At 44.1% G+C, this 21,754-nt stretch overlaps 1 protein-coding gene across 4 annotated transcripts in view; it reads left to right on the top strand.

Annotated features, from left to right (window-relative positions):
• LOC147883989 (uncharacterized) overlaps window positions 1-18,791 on the top strand; it is a 39,935-nt gene extending 21,144 nt beyond the window's left edge. Inside the window, exons 2-9 of one of the 4 annotated variants that reach the window (XM_087398614.1) lie at window positions 7,254-7,313; window positions 7,525-7,692; window positions 16,363-16,450; window positions 16,645-17,024; window positions 17,443-17,476; window positions 17,847-18,028; window positions 18,261-18,320; window positions 18,440-18,791. In XM_087398614.1, the coding sequence (XP_087254740.1) occupies window positions 7,254-7,313; window positions 7,525-7,692; window positions 16,363-16,450; window positions 16,645-17,024; window positions 17,443-17,476; window positions 17,847-18,028; window positions 18,261-18,320; window positions 18,440-18,496 (1,029 nt within the window). In that variant the 3' untranslated portion in view covers window positions 18,497-18,791. Of the gene's footprint in view, window positions 1-7,253; window positions 7,314-7,524; window positions 7,693-16,362; window positions 16,451-16,644; window positions 17,025-17,442; window positions 17,477-17,846; window positions 18,029-18,260; window positions 18,321-18,427 lie in introns of all 4 variants that reach the window. The other 3 variants (XM_087398613.1, XM_087398612.1, XM_087398615.1) reach the window with 3 other exon arrangements.
• Window positions 18,792-21,754: the final 2,963 nt, after the last annotated feature.

Raw genomic sequence — 21,754 nt, 5'->3', positions numbered from 1 at the left:
GCTAGTTCTGTGTACCTAGTACACGTCAGATACCAATCCGTGCACATGACACTTTGCGAGTGCCTATTGCTGGGGGTTGTCCTAAAAACCAGCCCTAAACCAGGGCCTAATGCCAGCCATATGTGCTGGCCAGGGTGGCCGTATAGGACAATAGTGTGCTGCCCATGTTGCATCCTCCTACATATGGCTATGTGGCACCAATATCACGTGCACCTTCTACACCTATCATGCTATAGGTGTCAAGCACCTTTGTCCTCCTCATATGGTGGTCATAATTAGGGCATTGAACCTCGTATTCCAACACCCCTTCTCAATGGCACACTGCGGTCTGATACCTACTCTGTCGAAGAGAAGTGTATTGTCAGGTCCATGAATGCGTACCTGGTCTGCATCCTGAACAACTGGATCCAGTCTAGAACAATGATACCATCCTAGCACCACATGCCAGTGGCATTGCCCATCCATGTCACGAGCATGCCAGAATCTTTCAAGATACCCAGGCACCAACATGTGTGGAAGGGGAGAGTGGGAGCACACCGACACACACAAGCAGGATAAACACAAGAAGTATGGGGATAGAATGTATGTGTGTACCTCCCCTAGCACACAGTCAACCTTTTATATGAAAGGATAAGGTTACAACACTAAGTACGGTGTACTTAGTGTACTTAACAAATAAAGTACTAAGTGTACTAACTGTACTTGGGTGGCTATAGTGCCTTTACCCCAACAACCTCCCACTTAAAGGCAATATGCCCTCAAGTAAAAATAAATGAGGCTCAACCTATACCCATCAACTGTCGGCAATGTGCAAACCGCTCTGCAGGCAAGCCTTTTGTCAACAGATCTGCTGGATTATCATCTGTGTGAATCTTGACAAGCTGAATCAGCTTATCATCTATCACCTCCCTGATGAAGTGATACTTCACATCAATGTGCTTTGTCTTTGCATGAAAGATAGGATTGTGTGCCAACTGAATAGCACTCTGATTGTCACAATGCAACAATGGAATATCACCTGTAATGCCCAAGTCTCCCACTAGCCGAGATAACCATAAGGCCTCCTTGCATGCCTCTGTGGCTGCAATATATTCAGCTTCCGTAGTAGACAAGGCTATGCACTGCTGCATCCTTGACATCCATGACACTGCACCTCCAGTGAATGTATAAACATAACCGGTAGTAGACTTCCGGTTATCGGGATGACCAGCAAAATCTGAATCCACATAACCATGCACCTTTGCATCTCGCTTGCCAAAGCATATGCACAACTCTTGTGTGCCCTTCAGGTATCTCATGATACCTTTCATTGCATTCCAATGCTTCTTGCCTGGATTTGCCATATACCTGCTAACCACTCCCACTGCAAACGCAATATCAGGTCTGGTTGCAACCATGGCATACATGAGACTGCCACAAGCTGAAGCATACGGAATCTTGGCCATTTCAGCCCTATCAGCATCTGAGTGTGGGCTGTCCATTGCACTGAGTTTCACATACGGAGGCAATGGAGAACTAAGGGTCTTCCCCCCCTCCATATGAAACCTGTGCAATACTTTGCCAATATATTCGGTCTGAGACAAATACAACAAACGCTGTCCCCTGTCTCTCCGTATCCACATTCCCAGTATGTGATTTGCATCACCAAGGTCCTTCATATCAAAGGCCTCATGCAATCTTTTCTTAAGGTCATCAAGCTCCTCACGAGCTTTACCAGCAATAAGCATGTCATCCACATATAAAATGAGAATGATTAAGCTGCCATTTGCAGCCCTTTTGGTATATAAGCAGTGATCGTCATCACTTCTCCTGAAACCTTGGGACTTCATGAAGGTATCAAATTTCTTATACCATTCCCTTGGTGCCTGTTTCAGCCCGTAAAGGCTCTTTTTAAGCTTGCATACAAGTGACTCCTTGCCCTTGACTGCAAATCCTTCCGGCTGCTGCATGTAGATCTCCTCATGAAGATCACCGTGAAGAAAGGCTGTCTTCACATCCATTTGGCATAATTCCAAATTCTCACATGCAACCAAAGCAAGTACAATCTTGAGTGTGGTCATCTTAACCACTGGAGAAAAGATCTCATCAAAATCAACACCATACTCCTGCTTAAAGCCCTTGGCAACCAACCTGGCTTTATACCTTGGCTTAGCTCCAAGTGTGACTTTCAATCTATACACCCACTTGCATGGTAGTACTTTCATGCCCTTAGGCAACTGCACCAATTCCCAAGTACCATTTTTATGGAGACTGTCCATTTCAGGCTTCATGGCTAGTTCCCATAGCCTTTTATCATGCATTTGCACGGCTTCCTTGTAACAGGAAGGTTTCTCCACAATCTGTAAGCATAATAAAATCTGCTCCTGGAACAAATCTGTCTGGCGGTTTCGTTTGTCGAGTGGACCTTCGGACCCATTGGTCTTGCTGTCCAACTTGCTGCTCACCTAAAACAGGTTGCTGTTCTAGTAGGTCAGGCTGCAGAATTATGCCTGGGAGGTCTTCCAAAGGTGGCATGTCCCGTAGTACATCTTCCGCCACTGCGGGCTGTCCATTTGGACCTGCTGCAGCATCATGCATTGGCTGATTACGCTGCTGTTGTGGCTGATTTGCAGCCTGCCTGAATTGTACAGGATGTCCCGAGTCATCAATGTCAACCTCTGAAGCATCAGAAGGCTTATCTGCTGCCTTAAACATACATGACTCATCAAATAAGACATCATTGCTGCGTATTAGCTTCTTATTCACAGGATCCCATAGGCGGTAACCCATCTCACCACTGTCACCATATCCAAGAAAAATGCATTTAAGAGACTTAGGATCAAGCTTGCTGCGATCTTCTCTGCGTATATGCACGTACACAGTGCAGCCAAAGACCCTCAAGTGCTTATAGGAAGGAGGTTTTCCTGTCCAAAGCTCCTCTGGCACTCTGCCATCTAGTCTTTTATTTGGTGACCTATTGATGAGGTGTACTGCTGTTTTTACAGCTTCAGCCCAAAATCCATGAGGTAAAGCAGCATGTGACATCATAGAGCGAGACTTTTCCTGTATGGTTCTATTCATACGCTCTGCAGTGCCATTTTGCGCTAGACTGTAAGGAGCAGTGAGTTCTCTTTTAATACCTCTAGCATCACAAAATGCATTGAATGCATTAGACATATACTCCCCACCGTTATCTGATCGCAAAGCCTTCAGTGTTCTGCCTGTTTGGTTCTCAACCATAGCAAGCCATTTCTTGAACACTGGAAAGACATCACTCTTCAATCGAAGAGGATACACCCACACCTTCCTTGTGGAATCATTTATAAATGTGACAAAGTACCATGCACCTCCAAGTGAAGGACTAGGCATCTCACACACGTCTGTATGCACAAGCTCAAGTTGAGCATCTTTATGTCCTAATCTCCTTTTATGAGGACACTGTAACTGTCTACCATATATGCAGTGCTCTTAAAACTTTAAATCAGAAAATTTAAGAGACGGTAAGTAGCCAAGGCGAGCCAAGTGCTCCATTCCACTTATGCTCATATGTCCCATCCGGCTATGCCACATAGAAATATTCGGCAGCTCGGTGGCATGAATATCAGCATGATTACATACTTTAGCATGAAGAGTATACATTGTGTCAACCTTAGAGCCTCTGGCAACAACCAGGGCACCTTTGGTGACCTTCCAGAAACCATGACCAAAGCTGGTCACAAACCTTCGTCATCCAACATGCCAGTAGAAATCATATTTTTCTTGACTTCGGGTACATGCCTAACATTGTGAAGCATAAGCTGAGTACCATCAGCAAATACAAGCCCGACATCTCCAATACCAACAATACTGCATGCATGATTATCCCCTAGAAAAACGACTCCATTACTGCCTGCTGCATATCTTACAAACAATTCTTTGTAAGGTGTAACATGGAATGAGGCACCTGAGTCAATGATCCAAGAGTGCATGTCTGCAAAATCTCCTGCATGGAGAGAATGAGCATCCAAAGTAGAGAGAAATAGAACCTCTCCCTCACTGTCATAACCGTGTGTAGAATGAAGCTCTTCAATCTTCACACTGCTCTTGCCATTGCTTACTGGTACAATTGCTTTTGCATCTGACGCATCAGTGTTTTTGGCTTTGTCTCTCTTATCATTTTTCAGTTTAAAGCACTGCTTTTTGGTATGTCCCTTTTTGCCACAGTAGTAGCACTCAACATCTTTGTTGGAGCGGGACTTGCTCCTCCCTTTTCCCCTTTCCTGAGATTTGCCTCTTTGCTGACTTCTCCCCCTTGCATTTAAGGTATTGTTAGGCTTTACTGCATCTTGAGCTTTCAGCTTCTGCTCTTCTTGCAAAATCAGCCCTGTGATATCTGAAAAACTTATGAAAGTGTTTGCATTTGTTACAGCTGTGGTGAATGTATCCCAACTTTCAGGAAGAGAGATCAAGAGTGCCATACCCTTGGTTTCCTCATCCACCACATATTTTTGATTTGCAAGTTGAGTGACAATTGAATTAAACTCATTGAGATGTGCATCCATGGAGGTCCCTTCCTTCATCTTCAGATTGAAGAACTTGCGCAGCCAATATATCTTTGTGGCTACACTCTGCTGCTCATATGTGTCCTGTAGCTTTTTCCACACACCCCAGGCTGTTTTTTCACCATCCACATTCCAAACAACACTCTCATGGAGTGACAATTCAATTATGGACTTTGCTGACAGATCAGCTAGTGCCCAAGCATCATCAGATGTGCCAGTGGGCTTCACACCTTTGTGTATAATAGGAGCATGAAATTGCCTGAGAATTAGCACATTCAGGAACATCTTTTTCCACATTGGGTAGTTAGCAGCACCCTGCAACTTTTTAATATTGAGAAGAGAAGATTCCGAGGATGAAGTCATTACAATCAGCAAGAAATATAACCCACACTTGGGTGCCTGACTCCCTGCAAACTAAGTGCACAGATGCACTTGTAGTTGTGCTCAAAAGTTAATTCCTGCAATGGAACACAGGACCTGCAACTTTCTCCCACTTAACAGTAAATACTGTCTGTTTCCTGCCTGCTGCAGATCCAGAAAAGAAATACTTAATGCATTAATTGATGCTCTGTAGTACAGTACAGCAGTACCTTGATTTGACACAATGTATGTCCCTGCTGTAACAGTGAAAACAGCACTGTTTTATGCACTTTAAACTTCAGTAAAGTGACTGTTTACAGTCCAAAAATTGACTCCGGACAGTACCCGACTGTACTTTCTAGTACAGCAACAGAAATTGACTGTATAACTGTCCAAAACTGTCAGAATTAGACTTTCTCTTGCCTCTATAACTGTGTTACACAGTTTAGAACTTGAATGAGGCAAAAGCCCCTTGACTGGAAGCCAATTTTTGAAGATTTTAGTGCATACACCGCTTTCCCAAAGCTCCACTGATCACATAAGGCATCTAGGTGTTTCCCCCAACACTGATATGCATAACAATGTCAAAAGCCCCAATTCATATGCATCTGCCACTGTCCCGTAAGTCATAAAATGCATCAAATCCTTGCACAAATCAACTCCAATCAGGAGGATATACGCAAACAAGTGCGTGTATAAGCCAATGCTTGGCTGTGGCTACAAAAGCCCCTTGATTCCGCAATTCAAAGAAAATGAGAATTTCTCTCACATAGGAGGCATAGATCTGCAGATCTACCTCACTGACAATACATCTGACCCACAATGCTCAAGTATGAGCTTGGAAATTGCGCTGGGATTGAAAAGAGCTGAAGGCTGAAGGAACAAAAAAAAAACGGGTGAAGCGGGCTGCTCTACGATCGTGAACGTCTCCGAGCTCTCCAGCGATGGCGATGGCGAGGACATGCACCTGTGGCCACTTGTGGCGCTGATGGCGGAATTGCTGGCGCCGCCTGGCTTGCTGCTGGTGGCGCCGCTGGCGTCGCTGGTGGCCTTGGCCCTGGCGTCGTCGGTGGCCTTGGCGCTGGCGTTGCTGGTGGCCTTGGCGCTGGCGTCGTCGGTGGCCTTGGCGCTGGTGACGAACAGCCTCGAAGGCTGCTAGCGCTGGTAGCGCTAGCAGCTGAAGGCGCTATCTGCAGGCTGCTGTTGCTGTCGCCGCTGCCTAGCGATGGCAGTGCTGCTGACTGCCTAGCGATGGCTCTGATGCTGGCTGCCTAGCGATGGCTTTGATGATGGCTCTGATACCAGTTGTGGAAGGGGAGAGTGGGAGCACACCAACACACACAAGCAGGATAAACACAAGAAGTGTGGGGATAAAACGTATGTGTGTACCTCCCCTAGCACACAGTCAACCTTTTATATGAAAGGATAAGGTTACAACACTAAGTACGGTGTACTTAGTGTACTTAACAAATAAAGTACTAAGTGTACTAACTGTACTTGGGTGGCTATAGTGCCTTTACCCCAACAATGTGTCCATCTGGTCGATCTGGGAATAGGCTAGATACTATAAGGTACCAAGCATCCTGGGTCTATTTAAACCTGATCATCCTCCAGCTGCATCCTCAACCTCAATCCTTGGAACTTGTGAAGTGGCTGCTGCACGTATCTCTCCACCAATGAGTCTCTTTCCAGAAGCTCGGGAATTGCTCCATGCGGCCTCCGAACCCAAGCTCTTGTTGACCTCCACTCAAGCTCGAATCCTGAGCCTACAAAGGTTACATGTACTCCCTATTGATCCCTCTTCAGTAACATGCACATGATCCCTCTTGGAGAATCCTCCTTTTCACATGCATTTGTCAGTATCTCTATCCTTGCAAAGTCCAAGATATTAACATCTTTAGAATACATGTAGACAGCTCCGAATGCCTCTGTCTTGAGAATTCCCCCTCTGTATGTCTGGAAGGCTTTCACCCTCCACCTGCGTAAACATTGTGACCATAGCATGCATTGGATTGTCTCATGTCACTGGATACATTTCCCAGCATATCCTCGAGGGAGTGGTAGGGTCAGCAAAGGAAACAAGAGCGATCTGTGTTGTTTTGAACTTCTTTATGTGTTTTATACATTGAATTTCCATCAGCTAGTGATCTGCTATTTGTTTGCTTGTTTTTCTTTTTTAAGTTCAATTGTTCAAATGATGTCAAGCAATCTACCATATGAATATCACCAGATACATGAAAGCTATTTTGCAACTTGTCGATATTATGTGTGGCTGCTAAATCGGGCAGGTCTATTTATGTTTCTAATGCGTTCTTGAGTCCCTCGTTCGGTGACAAAGAAGTAATTACTAAGCAAAGAGGCTTATGTTGCCAGGTTCCATTTGGGAAGGCAGCCTTTTTCCCAGGACGATTGGTGCACACAAATGAATTCCTGGTATTTGATCAGTAAGAAATTTATTAGAGTGAAATTTTAGGGTGAAGCTATAGCTGTAACTATAACTATAACCATTGGGTCTCTGCTAAGACCTTTTTTTAAAAGGAGTTTGGGTGCTCGATTTCAAAAGGATAATGGATTACATCCATGGAAAAGTAAGACCACATTTCAGAAGATTATCTTGATTTAGATCGTTGAATTATTCATGCAGGTTCTTCTTGGTGAGGGCTACTATGCAGAGTGCACTGCAAAGCAGACTGTGGAGATACTAGACAGACGTGGAACCTTTCTGGACTCCAAAATTGCTGGTATTAATTCAGAAATTGCAGACCTCCAGGCAGAGTCTCGCTTCTTCAATGACACTCTTGCTGAAGTTGCCGTAAGTTTCTATTGCGCTCCTTGTAATAAGGAAAGGAAGATTAATTAGCTCACTATATGCGGTAAGTAGAAGGCAATACAATTCATACTTCTGCTTGATAAATGCTCTTTCACTTGTCTACCATTTGAACAAGGCAGGCTGAAGGATAACCATCACATGTTTTTCTTCGACCTTCTTCACAGCTTGAACAAAGTTTGCGTCATCAGGTTATGGTAATCTTGTGTATCAAACAGCCATTTCCGAACTCTCATGTCGCAGCCTTGTTTAGTTGTTGAAGTGGCCTCCATCTAAGCTAATCACAGCAGATGATGGGCTGTAAGAACAGTTGATTGCGCGTGAATCTGCTGTGAGAATTCACCAGCTGAGGAAAGGTGATACAGCTGGTCAAGATTCAAACACCACGAATTCTCTAATCCATCCTTTAGCTCAAAATTACACATAAGCAATTGCAACAGGCAAACAAAACATTCGAAGCTCTCGAATCAAGAAGATAGTTTTCGCTCTGATACCAAAGGAAACAACCCCTAAGCCAGGGTTCTTGGATCTCCTCTTTCTTCGTGTGAACCTGCAAGCATAGACTAACATCATAATACAAACCAAGGGACACATGTGGTATCGGCTAGTATGTCGCACCCAATAGTAGATCTCTTAGGATCACCCGCAAGCTAGAGGTTGTGCAACCTCCAATCGTAGTCCATCTCGGGTAAGTCTACGCGTCCCATACCAGCAGTCCCTTATGCTCTCAATCCAGTTAGGTATTCTCAGGGGGCCCCACTTGTATGGATGCCCCAAATGAGCATTGGCTCTTGTTTATATAGATGTAGGGTGTCTTAGGTGTCTCAAGCCTAAGACTCCCTTTAGTGTACCAAAGGTACCATGTGTCCTAACTATCCCATGGTTAGGACACATGACCATAGGTCAACCTGACCTCCATAACACTAGCCTAGTTATGTCCATGTGTGAACATAACATACAGGATGTGTACGGAACTGTGGAGTATCAACATGGAGCTGTTGGTAGCAGAGTTGATGGGCAGAACCATACTGAACAGGGGCATGCAGGTTTGGGCTGCCACACATCAGTCAGGCGTCATCTTTGGGAGGCTGCTGCAGTCACTAGAGGCTATTGGAGACACTGGTACAGGTGGCGCACTAGTACAGACAATAAGTAGTAGCTCTGGACCTGGAATAGGGCTGAAACCAGTCGGACAGAAGAGGAGGAAGGACTGGAGAAAGGGATGCAACGTGCAGACCCAAAGGTATTATATAGAGCTTAACCAAGTTGGCTGGTAAGGCAGGTTGGTTGGCCAACTAGGTTGGCTGACTGGTCTATGAAAGTCGGCCTGTCTGTGAGGCATACGGCCCTCTATATAAAGCCCCTTTGGATGGGGCATTTAATACATTCATTTTGAGCTCATATCTTGGGCATTTCAGCCACTTCAGAGCAGTCCAGCCCCCAGGGTGGATGTTCTGGGGAGAGGCAAGCAAGAAGAGATCTTAGGATTGCGGCAGCTTCTTGGAGCACACGAAGGAGCAGATCTATACGGAGTGGAAGAGCTGGATCATGATTGTGTAGGAGCAGCAAAAGAAGACAACTTTCGAGGTGACTTGTGCATTCAGAGCAGCAAAGGAGGCTAAGGAACCAAAACAAACACTGCATGGGGCATTGGACATAGTTTTTGTATTGCATCCAAATTGGACAGAAATATATTTTGCTGGCTCTACATCTCTCTTTTGAGCATTGTCTATTTACCTTCTGCACATCTGTGCATAGTACGCATTAAGGAAAGAAGTTTTGGATTTGAATATTACCATTGTGTGAGTTCCTGGGCTCAATAACTCTACTCTGGGGTTAGTTTCCAATTTGCATACCCTTTATTGTATTTTCTAAAATGATATTGGAGCCTTGACAAAAGTTCGCAAAGGACCTTGGGAAAGGACAACCTTAATCAAGTTCTACGTTTGAAGGAGCAGTGTCCTTGTGAGGAGGGTGGCTCAGATTCAGCCAAGTGTACGAGGCTTCTATCTCCGACAGCTCCTTATCATGGCTGCAAGATATCCACTTCCAAACTTTGGGGAAACGGGCAAGTTGGATGGGTCAAATTATCCTCTGCGGAAGATGAAGGTCAAGAGCTAGCTGGTATAGAGTAGAGTTGATGCCATAGTCCACGACGACTTCAGCCACTGTGACTGTGGCGGTGGTTATTGTACTGGCAGATCGTGTAGCAGTGGAAGACTTGGTGACGCGTGATGTGCAAGCCCCGGCCACTATCACTACGGATTTGGTGCTCCCACACATTCAGTTGGCAGACACTTTGTTGTGTGGACCTATTGAAGAATATGTGCAAGGTGAATAATGACGCAAGGATTCTAGACCTCGAGATGGAGTTGTACGGCATGACTGTGGAAGAGGGGGAGGTAGTACAGGACCACATCACCAAGAGAAGGTGGGGAGGGACAAACTCTCAATAGTTGGTCCCACAGATTCAGCGAGGATGGGCTAGGCTTTTGCTCGGCACGCTTCCTAGGAGCTTTGTGACAACAATGATAGCAGGCCAGTGGTCGCCCCTGGTTACCTTTGAGGAGCTATTGCCTTTGCTTCTGTAGTAGAAACTTCAGGAAATGAAGTATGACGGATCCAATGAAAAGGCCTTTTATGGCAAGGACAAGGGCATGCCTAGCGAGACGGCAAGCCCGTCAAGAAGAAGAAGAAGGATGTCAAATCTGACGAGGATGGGGATACTTTTGATGATGAGATTAAGAAGAAAAGAAAATGTCAAAAGAAGCGCTTCTATTGCGGCCAGCCAGGAACATTTTGCAAAGGATTGTAGAAAGAAAGAGCAGATCAAAAGGACTTTGATCAAGATCCAAAGGAGACAAAGTCAACGTCAGCACATGTAGTCTTAGAAGAGCTTTCCTTGGTGACATCTCGACGTTACAATAAGAATGTTTTGGAGAAGATATAGAAACACTTGTGAAGGTGAAGGACAGCATTGAGTGCTTGTATTTCTCTTGCTTGGCTGGTATCACTAACATGAGGGAGGAGTCTTTGGAAGGACCTCTGGTTTCAAGGTCAAATGATTCCTGTGACAAGCAAGTGGATCATCTGGTATGTGCATTCCTTGTTTAGTCATTTGAGCCTTAATAACTTGCTTTGGGTGGATTTTGTGCTTTGCATTTATGTGCATTCCTTGTTTTGAATCTTAATAACTTGCTCCTGCTTTACGGAGCTTTTAGGAGATAGCTTTTGGGCTGGGCTAGTAGCTAAAAACCCCACACCCCTCTCTTGTTATCAGTCTATGCACCAGCCCTTTCAAATGTTGCAGCAGACCCAAATGGAAGAAAAATTGCAAATCTAAACAGGGTGCTTACTAAGTGGTTTCCATTGAATACCTCCTTAGACAACAGCGAATCAGCTTCGCTCCACTTCGAAGTCCGAGCAGAGCTGATGCTAGTGTTTTGCAACTTTTTTCCAGGAGGAGCGACTTGCAGCTTTTGAGAGTAAAAGCTAGATGATACTCAGATTCGGAGGCCGACTGAGGAGAAGGAATTATATGCGGTCACGTACGCATTGAAAAGTTGGAGACATTATCTATATGGAGCCAAGTTTGTTGCATTGATTGATCATGAATCTATCAAATACCACTCTATGTAAGGAATTGAAGCCCGCAAGCAGTTCCCTTTCGCGCCCCCTTTCGTAGCGGGAAACAATCTTGCACATGTCTACCAGTGGATGGTACAAGGGGAAGCCAGACTCAGACTGCAATGCAAGCTGTGCATGGAAGATGAAGGAATTAGATATTATGGATAAATGCGGCTATTAAAGAACACAAGCAGCCAAACGGTGGCTGTTGGATCTGATCATTATTAGTGCACAAAGTCTGGATTGGAGATACTACTCTGGAGTCTTCGTTGCCGTGTCAGCAAAAGATGAACAGCGGCTGAAGCAGGTCGGGCGCCTCAGGAAACAACTTGCTATAAAACGGGCCGCTCCTCCAAGGCTACACTTTCACAACCCTCACTTCCTCTTCATCCAATTCGGAAATGCCTCTTCGCTTGGCTCTTTGAATGCCCAAAAGCTTACTCGTTGCTCTTGCAAATCCAAATTTGCAAGCTTTTGCTCGTCTCTTCAGGAATATCTCCCATGGATCGAAAGTTTACCCAGCAAGCTATGCTGACTAGAAAGGAAGTGGACAGGCTTGCTGAGTCGACCAATTAGAAAATGACGGCAGCAAAAGGAACAAGACTGCTTCACACAGCAAGGTGGTGGTAACAATAGAGGTAGACAACGGCCTGATGGCAGAAATGGCATGAACAACATAAAGCTACCAAGGCAAGATCTGCTGCAAGCAGGGGTAGAAATTGGCTTTGATACCTTGTTAGAAAACATGGTTGAGGGAGGGGAGAGGAAGAGGACTCAAAGGGGATAGAAGTGACGCATCAGTGAAAGAAAACAAAAACTCTCCGATTTGTTTCATAAACCATTTACATAGTTTTATGCCCATAACTTATAAGGGCACCTCCATCCACATCATGGCTTAGATCACTCTGAGTAACTCATGCCTTACAACACTTGATCTTATCTAAGATCACTTGACCCTATCCACTGTCAAAGTGAAAGTTGGAGAGTGACCCTTTTTGAGGGTCCCACCTTACATTGGCCAACAGTTTGCAAGCTGATATATTGGATGACATCAACATGGCTTGACAGATGCTATGAAATCAGACTTGTCAACCAGTCCATGGTTAAGCTGTATGTGTTGGAACTATCGGAGTCCTAGTGTGTGTGGTCCTAGAGTCCTAGGAGTGTTCTACAGTTGTGTGAGTGTGAAGAGTCTTGAGGCCACTTGTGCCACCTCATGTGGTAGGTGTGATTCCTCCCCTAGATTATAGGATCTAGATTCTCTTGTGTGTGACCTCATCTATGAGGTGTCTGTGTGGGAAGATAAGGCTTGCCCAGCCTATAAATGAGGCCATGTACTTGCTATGATAACACAATCTATCAACATCAGTTCGTGCCTCAGCTCTTGTCTCTAACCTGTGATTGAGTGTCTCTCACCCTCTCCCCATTTTCAACAGTTGGTATCAGAGCCACCTTGAAGCTCCTGGTTGATGGCATTCCTCTTCGATTGAGCAGCTCTATGTTGTTCATCGAGTTGATATTGTTTGTTGCGCCATCAGCCTCAAGAATGCCGAAGTCGCGGCAGTAATCCTACCCATGCTGATGCTACCTCTTTCCTGCTAACTCCTCTACCCGCTACCTCTCTCCTCCGCTGGGCCACTCTTCCGCCATCTCCACGTTGCTGTCGAGATGGCCGCTTCAGTTCTGCCCATTGCTGCTGCCGCCTCTCAGCTCTCCTCCTTCCGCCCTTGATCTGCGCAATCTCCAGCAGCAGCATTTTGCCCCAATGACCTGCGACAGCTCCTGCGAAGGTGTCATTGCGATGATTTGGCGGCGTCTCGCATGTACCGGCGACTGACGACCTTGTGAGGGCCGTGGCCATTGACTCGCACGTCAACGCAGCTCTTTTGGTTTGCAGTTCACGCTTCCTCAATCTACATCGAAGACCATCCTATGTTGCTTCTGTGTTGATCTGTGTTGCCCACGCCTCAGCAAACAGTTCCACCTTTGCTCAGCTTGACTGCCCGGTCCATTTCCCTGCTGTGAACTCGGAGTTATGCTGGACGTACGTCGCCTCTCTACGCAGCTTGTTTTCTGAGGCGCATATATTTCTGGAAGAGAATGGCATCACGAGAATGGCTGATCGAACTTGAGCTTTCCATGAAGTATCTTGCTGCCTGGAAGTCGTCTTTCAGCTGCCACAACTCAATCACAGCTGCCCGTGTCAAAATCGCCGCCACATTTGGAGGGGATTCAGCCCGACCTTGAAGCCCATTTCTGAGCCCGAAGCCCTAAATTGCGCTTTTCAAGAATTTTGCCTCATTTTGGGTGAATTTGTTGGGGCTTTTATGGTCTGAAGCTTCCCTGGTATTGCTAGAACACTATGCTCTAGGAAATTTTGAAAAGCCCCAATTTTCTGCAAACCCTAATTTTGCAGCAACCCTAACCCAAAAATTTAGGGCTTTTTCCTTTGGCATAATGGAAGCTTCTACTATGTAAAATTTGGGGCTTTTTTTGCAAAATTTGAGTAAACATTGTAAGGGATTTAGACATTGGCTGTAATAACAGCTAAGACCTTCCCACCAATGGATAGCATAAAAAACTCCTCGTTCATCGAGAAATTCTCAGGGAGCAATTTCCCAACTTGGCAGACGAAACTCCAGCTTCTTCTTATGCGAGAAGGCATATGGAATATCACCAATGGCAAGGAGCCAAAACCCCAAAGTGATGATGCTAGAATCAGTTGGTGGGAGAACCAAAATGATAAAGCAATGGCTATCATTGGGCTAGCTTTAGCTGACAACCTTATCCACCATGTGGATTTTGATAAGACTGCAAATGATGTTTGGGAAAATTTAGAGAATTTGTTTGGAAATAAGATCAATAATTCCAAAGTCTTTCTCAAACAAAAACTCTTCAAGTTCAAGATGAAGGAAAGTGAAACCCTCAATGAACACTTGAGCAATCTTGGGTCAATTCTCCAACAATTATCTGCCATCCGAGCCATTGTTGAAGATGATGATCAAGTTGCTGTACTTCTCTCAAGTATTGAAGACATTTCCAAGTACAATGAGATCCTTGCTGTCCTAAGAGTCAGCCGCAATATGAGCTGTAAGGGTATGGTAGCTCATCTCATTGATGAGGACCGTAGGCTTACAGAGAAAGCAGAATCTTCCTTTGAGTCTGGCAAAGCATTCTTTCTCAAGAATAAACCCAAGAAGAAAGGAAAACCTCTTAAATGTAATTACTGTCAGAAGCTTGGCCATCTAGAGGATCGTTGCTTCAAGAAGATGGCAAAGGTACAAGCCAAAGAACATGCCAATCTGGTTGCGGAGCAGAGCGAGGACGAAGACGATGAAGCTACACCTTCTGGACCTGAGGAACAAGCCTGCACTGCTGCTGTTTCTGGTCTATCCCTCCATGAGGTGATAGATGAAGAGTGGGCTTTCTAGAGTCAATGTGTTAGGTACTCTGCCTTGGGTAGTCCCCCTAAAATGATGTAATAATTTGTCATTTTGTGTGCCTTGTCCTATAAAAGGCTCCACTTATTTCCATGTACCCAGTTAGGAGACAGGGGGGTTGTTATGTCTTTTCTTTATCAGGCCTGGCCGAGTTCCAGGATGTTGGTGTACTCCCTAGACCTATGAGTTGGTCATGCATCCATGCTCAGATTTGAGTTTCTGATCACGTTGACACCTAAGCCATGAGAGTGCTTGGTTCAACCTTTGAATTATGCTCAGGTGTTAGCCTCTGAGATTGCCTGGGATGCACAGTCTGGATGATGTCATAGTTTCTCACCCTAGCTCCGAAGGGGGGTTTGTTGGAACTATTGGAGTCCTAGTGTGTGTGGTCCTAGAGTCCTAGGAGTGTCCTACAGTTGTGTGAGTGAAGAGTCTTGAGGCCACTTGTGCCACCTCATGTGGTAGGTGTGATTCCTCCCCTAGATTATAGGATCTAGATTCTCTTGTGTGTGACCTCATCTATGAGGTGTTTGTGTGGGAAGATAAGGCTTGCCCAGCCTATAAATGAGGCCATGTACTTTAACACAATCTATCAACATCAGTTCGTGCCTCAGCTCTTGTCTCTAACCTGTGATTGAGTGTCTCTCACCCTCTCCCCATTTTCAACAGTATGTTCACCATTGGAATGGACTCCGGAGCGAAGATAACACAGCAAACCTAAAGCTGTCATACCTCAAGACAACGTGTCCACAAACCCACAGCTCATTGGGTGTTGTGATGCTAATTGGGGAGGTGGCCTCAAGCATTCATGGTACACATTCATGGTGGTGAATTGTCACTCTGTATTTCCACTAAGACATTGTGACACAACCTTCAGCAGAGGCTGAGTTTACCTCACGTGCTACGTGTTCTTGTGTGGCCATGATCTTTTTTATAACTAGAGGTCATACCCTTGGCAAAAATACGAAAGATTATGAGAAGTCCAAGTACATTGACATTTGGTATCACTTCATTTGGCATTGTGGGGTGACCTAAGGACTGTTCAACAGTCCATGGTTTCTGTGAGGATCAGACAAGAGACTTGAGAGCCCTACCTCGTGAGAAGTCTGGCAAGTTGAACATTATCTATGTCTTTTTTATGATAAGATCTTCCAATGATGGGTGAGTGGTGATAAATGGGTTATTGGCTGGTCTACACAATCGTACATTTAGTGGATATATGTTAACTTTGTGAAGTGGATTAGGGTTATTCTTTGAACCTTTATGGGAATCTAGGTCCAATTTGAATACGTCTTTATGAAGTAGGGCAACCCTGCTAGGGTTTCTTATATTCGATCTTGTTGATGAATATGTATTTGCATAGCAACCCAGCCTACTCCCACACTATTCAACACTTGGTTTACATGGAAACTTCATTGTAATGAGGATCTTGTTTCAACTTTTCAGCTTAGGAGTGCAGAAAAATATGTGCGCACATGCTGCATAGAGGGGCACATTCCTTTGAATTTAGTTTTATGTATATTTGCTTCAACAGGTTTGTGAATAAGCCTTGTGAAGAAGCTCCTATCAAAGTTGATTGTTTTATCAGGCAGGTGTTGTAGAGATAAGAGAGGATTTTGTTGAGCCTTCTTCCTGGGAATCACCAAACTTAGAAGCTGGTCCTTCAAAACTCTCAGGCAAGTCATATTATTATTGTTGTTTTAGGCAAGTCATTGTTGAGTTTCTGAATTTGTAAGAGTGAATGTATTGTAGACTCAGCAAGGTACATATATTAAAAGGTTCGACTCTACTAAAGTACAGGTTTCTTGCTAAGTAATTTTGTGTCGCTTGATTTATTTATTGAATTGATTATTAGAGAACTATGCGACAGGAACAGTTCGTGAGTTAAAGAATATGCTGACGGAGCAAGATGTATCAACATCTGACAGTGAAGACAAGGAGCATGAACAAATTATGGCACGTCTCAGTGAACTTGAAGCTGCAGAAGCTGCCACAGAATTGGAGGTGAGCTACGAAGAGGATGCCAATTTGAGGTTGACTGCAAGGGGGCTTGGAAAAGATACGAAGAACTTGTTGAGTCGACCATTTGAAAAAAAAGAGGGAGATGGAAATCAAGAGCATATCAGTACAAAAGAGTTGCCTGAAAGGGGAAAACATGCAGATAAAATGCAACCAGAAGATTTAAAAACCTCTCATAAGCAGATCTTTGATCGGCGCCCAAGTATAAGAGGTCCAGGTGACTTAATACAGGTTAATGTCTTACTCTGCTAGAATTTCTCTAGTGCATTACTTAAAGGAATCTGGTGGGAAATTTTCGGCCTGTTTACAAACATCTATTACAATTTCAATCACTGTCTTATGACTGTGATCAATCTAGTTTTGTGAATATCTAGGCCAGTACATGTCTTCAGAATGCTCATTATTGAGAAGTTAATTCAAATTTGTCAAAACGTGCTTGGCTTTAGCAGCATTTGTGTTCAAGGCTTCGTGTAGCATGCTTTTTTATTGCTAGAAGAAGTCTTGGCAGTGTGTTCGTTACGGGGTTTGCACAAGTACGATGTCTGATATGTAAAATCAAAATTCTTAATGGCGAGTTTCAACCAGAGGGTGGTTCGGATTGTGTACTTAAAGGAAAGCTTCTTTACATGGTTTGGCGTTTTGTATGCAGTTTGAAGAGTGGAGGAAGTACAAATCAGAAAAGGGTATGCTACACTCTCTTTCTCTTTGTAACTCCAACTCCCCCATGCCTCTTGCCCTTGGTACTCATATTAGCAACAGGATCATAGATCAGAGAATGCTGTTGGATATCATAATTCTAGCTGTTGCTCTCCCCAGTCCTCACTTTTCTGGGATTCTGTCTTGTCAAGCAATGCTGCATGTAAATCTGACACATTTCCCCTCATCATCGGCTAGAGGATTATAATTTATCGTGGAGCTATCCTGTGCTCCTCTTTGGAACACACCTTACTGCGTTCAGTCCTTTTTATAGATGTTGTTCCTTTCTCATCAGAAGAGGGGATCAGCCAAGGACAAAGCTCATTTCTGACTTAACTGATATGTAATATTTCACAGAATCTGTGAGCAAGTCTGTGCAGGAGATGCAAACGGCAGCAGATGCCCAGAGGCTAAGATGGGACGCAGAATCTCAAGCACAAAATGCATCTTCATTCCCTGCCAAGTTGGAGAAAGCTCCAATGTCACCTCCAGATAGAATGGAGACACGATGGTCCCCACAGAAAGCAGTGGCAAATAAGGTTTTTTTTTCCTTGCTGTTCTCTGCTCAAGCCACATCCAAAACCTTTCTCCTCAAGTGGAAAGTATCATTTATAGGTGTTTAAAATTATGGTCACCACTGGCTCCAGCACATAATCTTGTACTTGTAAGTTGTATAAAAGCTAGAAAACTTTTCCCAAATGTACAATGAGGTCTAGTCAACATGATTGTAATTTGTTATCAGTGGCCTTAAATAAAGATGTGTTGGTGCAGGCCTTCAGCGGTACAGTATTAGAGCGAAATAGACCAGATCTCCCTGCAGAGATTTCTCAGGTTGGAAACGTTGATTTTATTTTGTTAGTTTTGTAGTTTTCAAAGTCTTAAAACTTTCATATGCTGCTTATGATTCTGTGGATGTGTTATTTCACTTGCATGGACAGGGCTCGAAGCAGACACAAGCACAGACACGACCTGCTTCAAAGTTCAAAATGAGGCAAATGGAAAGGTGAAGAGGCTTATTTAGCGACTTCCCCTGTGAACCGTAGCAGTCCAACAACTGTGAGGAGCACAACTGACTGGAACTCTTAGGGAGCCTTTCTTAGAAACTCCAATCTAGTAATCTTGTCCATTCCTCAGGGTACTAATTTTGTACAAGGCTTAATGGCATTGTCGAAGAAGGTTTCAATGAGCATGTGTCTGGTGACCAGTGCTGTATGGATTTGCTACAAATTCTAGCTATGCTGTTTGTCATCAAAGGAAATCGCTTTCAATTACATGCATGCATTTTTTACAACCATTGTGAGTGCAGGCGCAAAATTATCAAAGATAATCGTGAGTTTGTGGAATGTTAATTTCAAGCTTAACAAGGAGCTTGCTATATTTCACAATTGAGCACCTGAAAGAACACATATTACTCAGCTTTGTGACATGCGTAGGAGTAGGAATCCCTTGTCACATGGTCAACTTGAGGAATTTTATTTTTCATTTAGATAGAGCAAGAATTCTGGTTTGCTTACTGTACCATACAACATTGCTTGCAGCAATATAAATTACTTTGTGGATCATTTGGTTTTACTCCACATACATCTAGTCTCACACACTTATGTTCACATGCTCATACATGACCTAGACTAAAAGCACTCTCTTCGTTCAACATTTACTCCTCAAATTGATGGCCTTAATCCAAGCGGTAGTCCATTGGCCCTGACTTGGAACTCCCTCTAGTCGCATTAATAGTAGACTCATTTGACTCATTAGATCTAACGTGATCTCACTTTAATTATAGTCTATTGGTTTACAAATAGTGGGGGATAACAACATAAACTAGGATGAGCCTTCACCCTAAAAGACCCAATCATCTTCGAAAAAGTTGGATCATATCAATGGCCTCAACACCATTAAATTCTTTTTTGTCTTCATTGTCCTTGATAAGGCTCGTCGAGAGTCTCTTCTTGGTGTAGCAGTCCTTGAAATTTTCATAAGATTGACACTTTAGGTTGTGAGAGATTGGAGAGAGAGAGAGAGCAAGAGAGAGTGAGCTGGAGAGCTGAAAGCTTGAGAGTTGAGTTGCAATAGAAGAGTGTAAAGAGTACAACTCAAAGAGTGAGAGATAAGGTTTTGTCCTAGTGACAAAACCTTAGTAGTCACTAACCATAATAGTTAGTGAACTAATTGCGGTTAGGGGGAAAAACCTCTTAAAGAGGGAAAAGTGCCCCTAACTAGCTTATTAAATTACATTGGTCACTGCTGAATTATATCTATAATTCTAACACCCCCCTGCAGTGCCAATGTCATGTACAAGGCTGATCAATCACCAAACGGATATAAGTTCAGGGCACTGTGAAATGCCTCAAACTTTTCACGTGGTAGTGCTTTGGTGAAAATATCTACAACGTTGTCATGTGTGGACACAAAGATCATACTAATCTCTCCTGCATGCAACTTCTCTCTGACGTAGTGATAGTGAACCTCAATGTGCTTCGTGCGAGCATGAAACATTGGATTCTTTGCCACTGCAATGGCACTCAGACTATCAGTGAGAATTGGAGAAGGACCCTCCAAAGATAGATGAAGATGAGCAAATAGACGTCGCAGCCAGACACATTCAACTGGTGCTGTGAAAGTTGCCTTGTACTCAGCTTCACATGATGAGGTAGCCACTGTAGATTGTTTCTTGCTCAGCCAGGAAATGCAAGATTTACCAAAAAAGAAACAATTGCCACTAGTGGACTGCTTAGTGTCATAATCACCAGCCCAATCTGAATCACTGTAGGCATGCATCTGCAAGTCACCCCCCCTGGGAAATAGCAAGCCAAAAGACTTCGTGCCTTGCAAATAACGGAAGATGCGCTTAACTGCCTACCAATGCATAGTTTTTGGGCTGTGCATGTACCTGCTCACCTGAGATACTGCAAACTGAATATCAGGTCTAGTGTTGCAGAGATATATGAGGGATCCAACAGCCTGACTCTAAAGTGTGGCATCAACTAATTCTCCTGCATCATGCATTGTGAGTTTCAGCCCCGGCTCCATGGGAGTGGCTATGGGCTTGCAATCATGCATGTTAAATCTGTCCAAGAGTTTCTGCACATACTTGGACTGAGACATAACAGTGCCACGTGTCTTATGAGAGAACTCGATCCCTAAATAAAAGTGAAGCAGCCCCAAATCTGACATGTCAAAGTTGGTCTGCAAATCAGCTTTGAAATTTGCAATTTTGTCTTCATTGGACCCTGTGAGCAGTAAGTCATCGACATTAAGAAAGATGCGCTTAACTGCTTGCCAATGCATAGTTTTTGGGCTGTGCATGTACCTGCTCACCTGAGATACTGCAAACTGAATATCAGATCTAGTGTTGCAGAGATATATGAGGGATCCAACAGCCTGACTGTAAAGTGTGGCATCAACTAATTCTCTTGCATCATGCATTGTGAGTTTCAGCCTCGGCTCCATGGGAGTGGCTATGGGCTTACAATCATGCATGTTAAATCTGTCCAAGAGTTTCTGCACATACTTGGACTGAGACATAGCAGTGCCACGTGTCTCATGAGAGAACTGGATCTCCAAATAAAAGTGAAGCAGTCCCAAATCTGACATGTTAAAGTTGGTCTGCAAATCAGCTTTGAAATCTGCAATTTTGTCTTCATTGGACCCTGTGAGCAGTAAGTCATCAACATAAAGAAGGATGACTAAAATTTCCCCCCCATCCATCTTGATGTAGAGGGTGCTCTCAGTAGGACTATTGTGCAGCCCCTTGTTGGTCAAAAAGGCATGAATCTTGGCATACCATGCACGAGGGGCCTATTTCAGCCCATATAAAGCTTTGTTTAGCTTGCATGCTTGAAGTGCATTTGCTGTAATTTCAAAGCTTGGAGGTTGTTTGACATACACCTCTTCCAGCAAGTCTCCATTTAAAAAGGCTGTTTTTATGTCCAATTGATGAACATTCCACTCAAAATGTGCAGCCATTGCAATAACTGATCGGATGGTGGTCATCCGGGATGTAGGAGCAAATGTCTCCTCATAATCTATGCCCTTTCTCTGAGCATAGCCTTTAGCAACCAGCCTTGCCTTGTATCTGTCAATGGAGCCATCTGGCTTCCGTTTGACCTTGAAAATCCAGCGTGTGCCAATGGCATGTTTACCTGGTGGCAAGTCTACAACATCCCAAGTCTGATTTTTTTCAATGGACTGCAACTCATCGTGCATGGCATTCATCCAATGCACATTGTCCTTTGCCTCTTCGAATGTGGCAGGCTCCTCCTCAT

This window comes from Dipteris shenzhenensis, chromosome 27 (genome assembly GCF_047967505.1).
Source record: "Dipteris shenzhenensis isolate YYH24624 ecotype China chromosome 27, Dip_SZ_1.0, whole genome shotgun sequence".
In the NCBI taxonomy this organism is placed as follows: domain Eukaryota; kingdom Viridiplantae; phylum Streptophyta; class Polypodiopsida; order Gleicheniales; family Dipteridaceae; genus Dipteris; species Dipteris shenzhenensis.
This window is presented reverse-complemented; position numbering and strand designations above follow the sequence as displayed.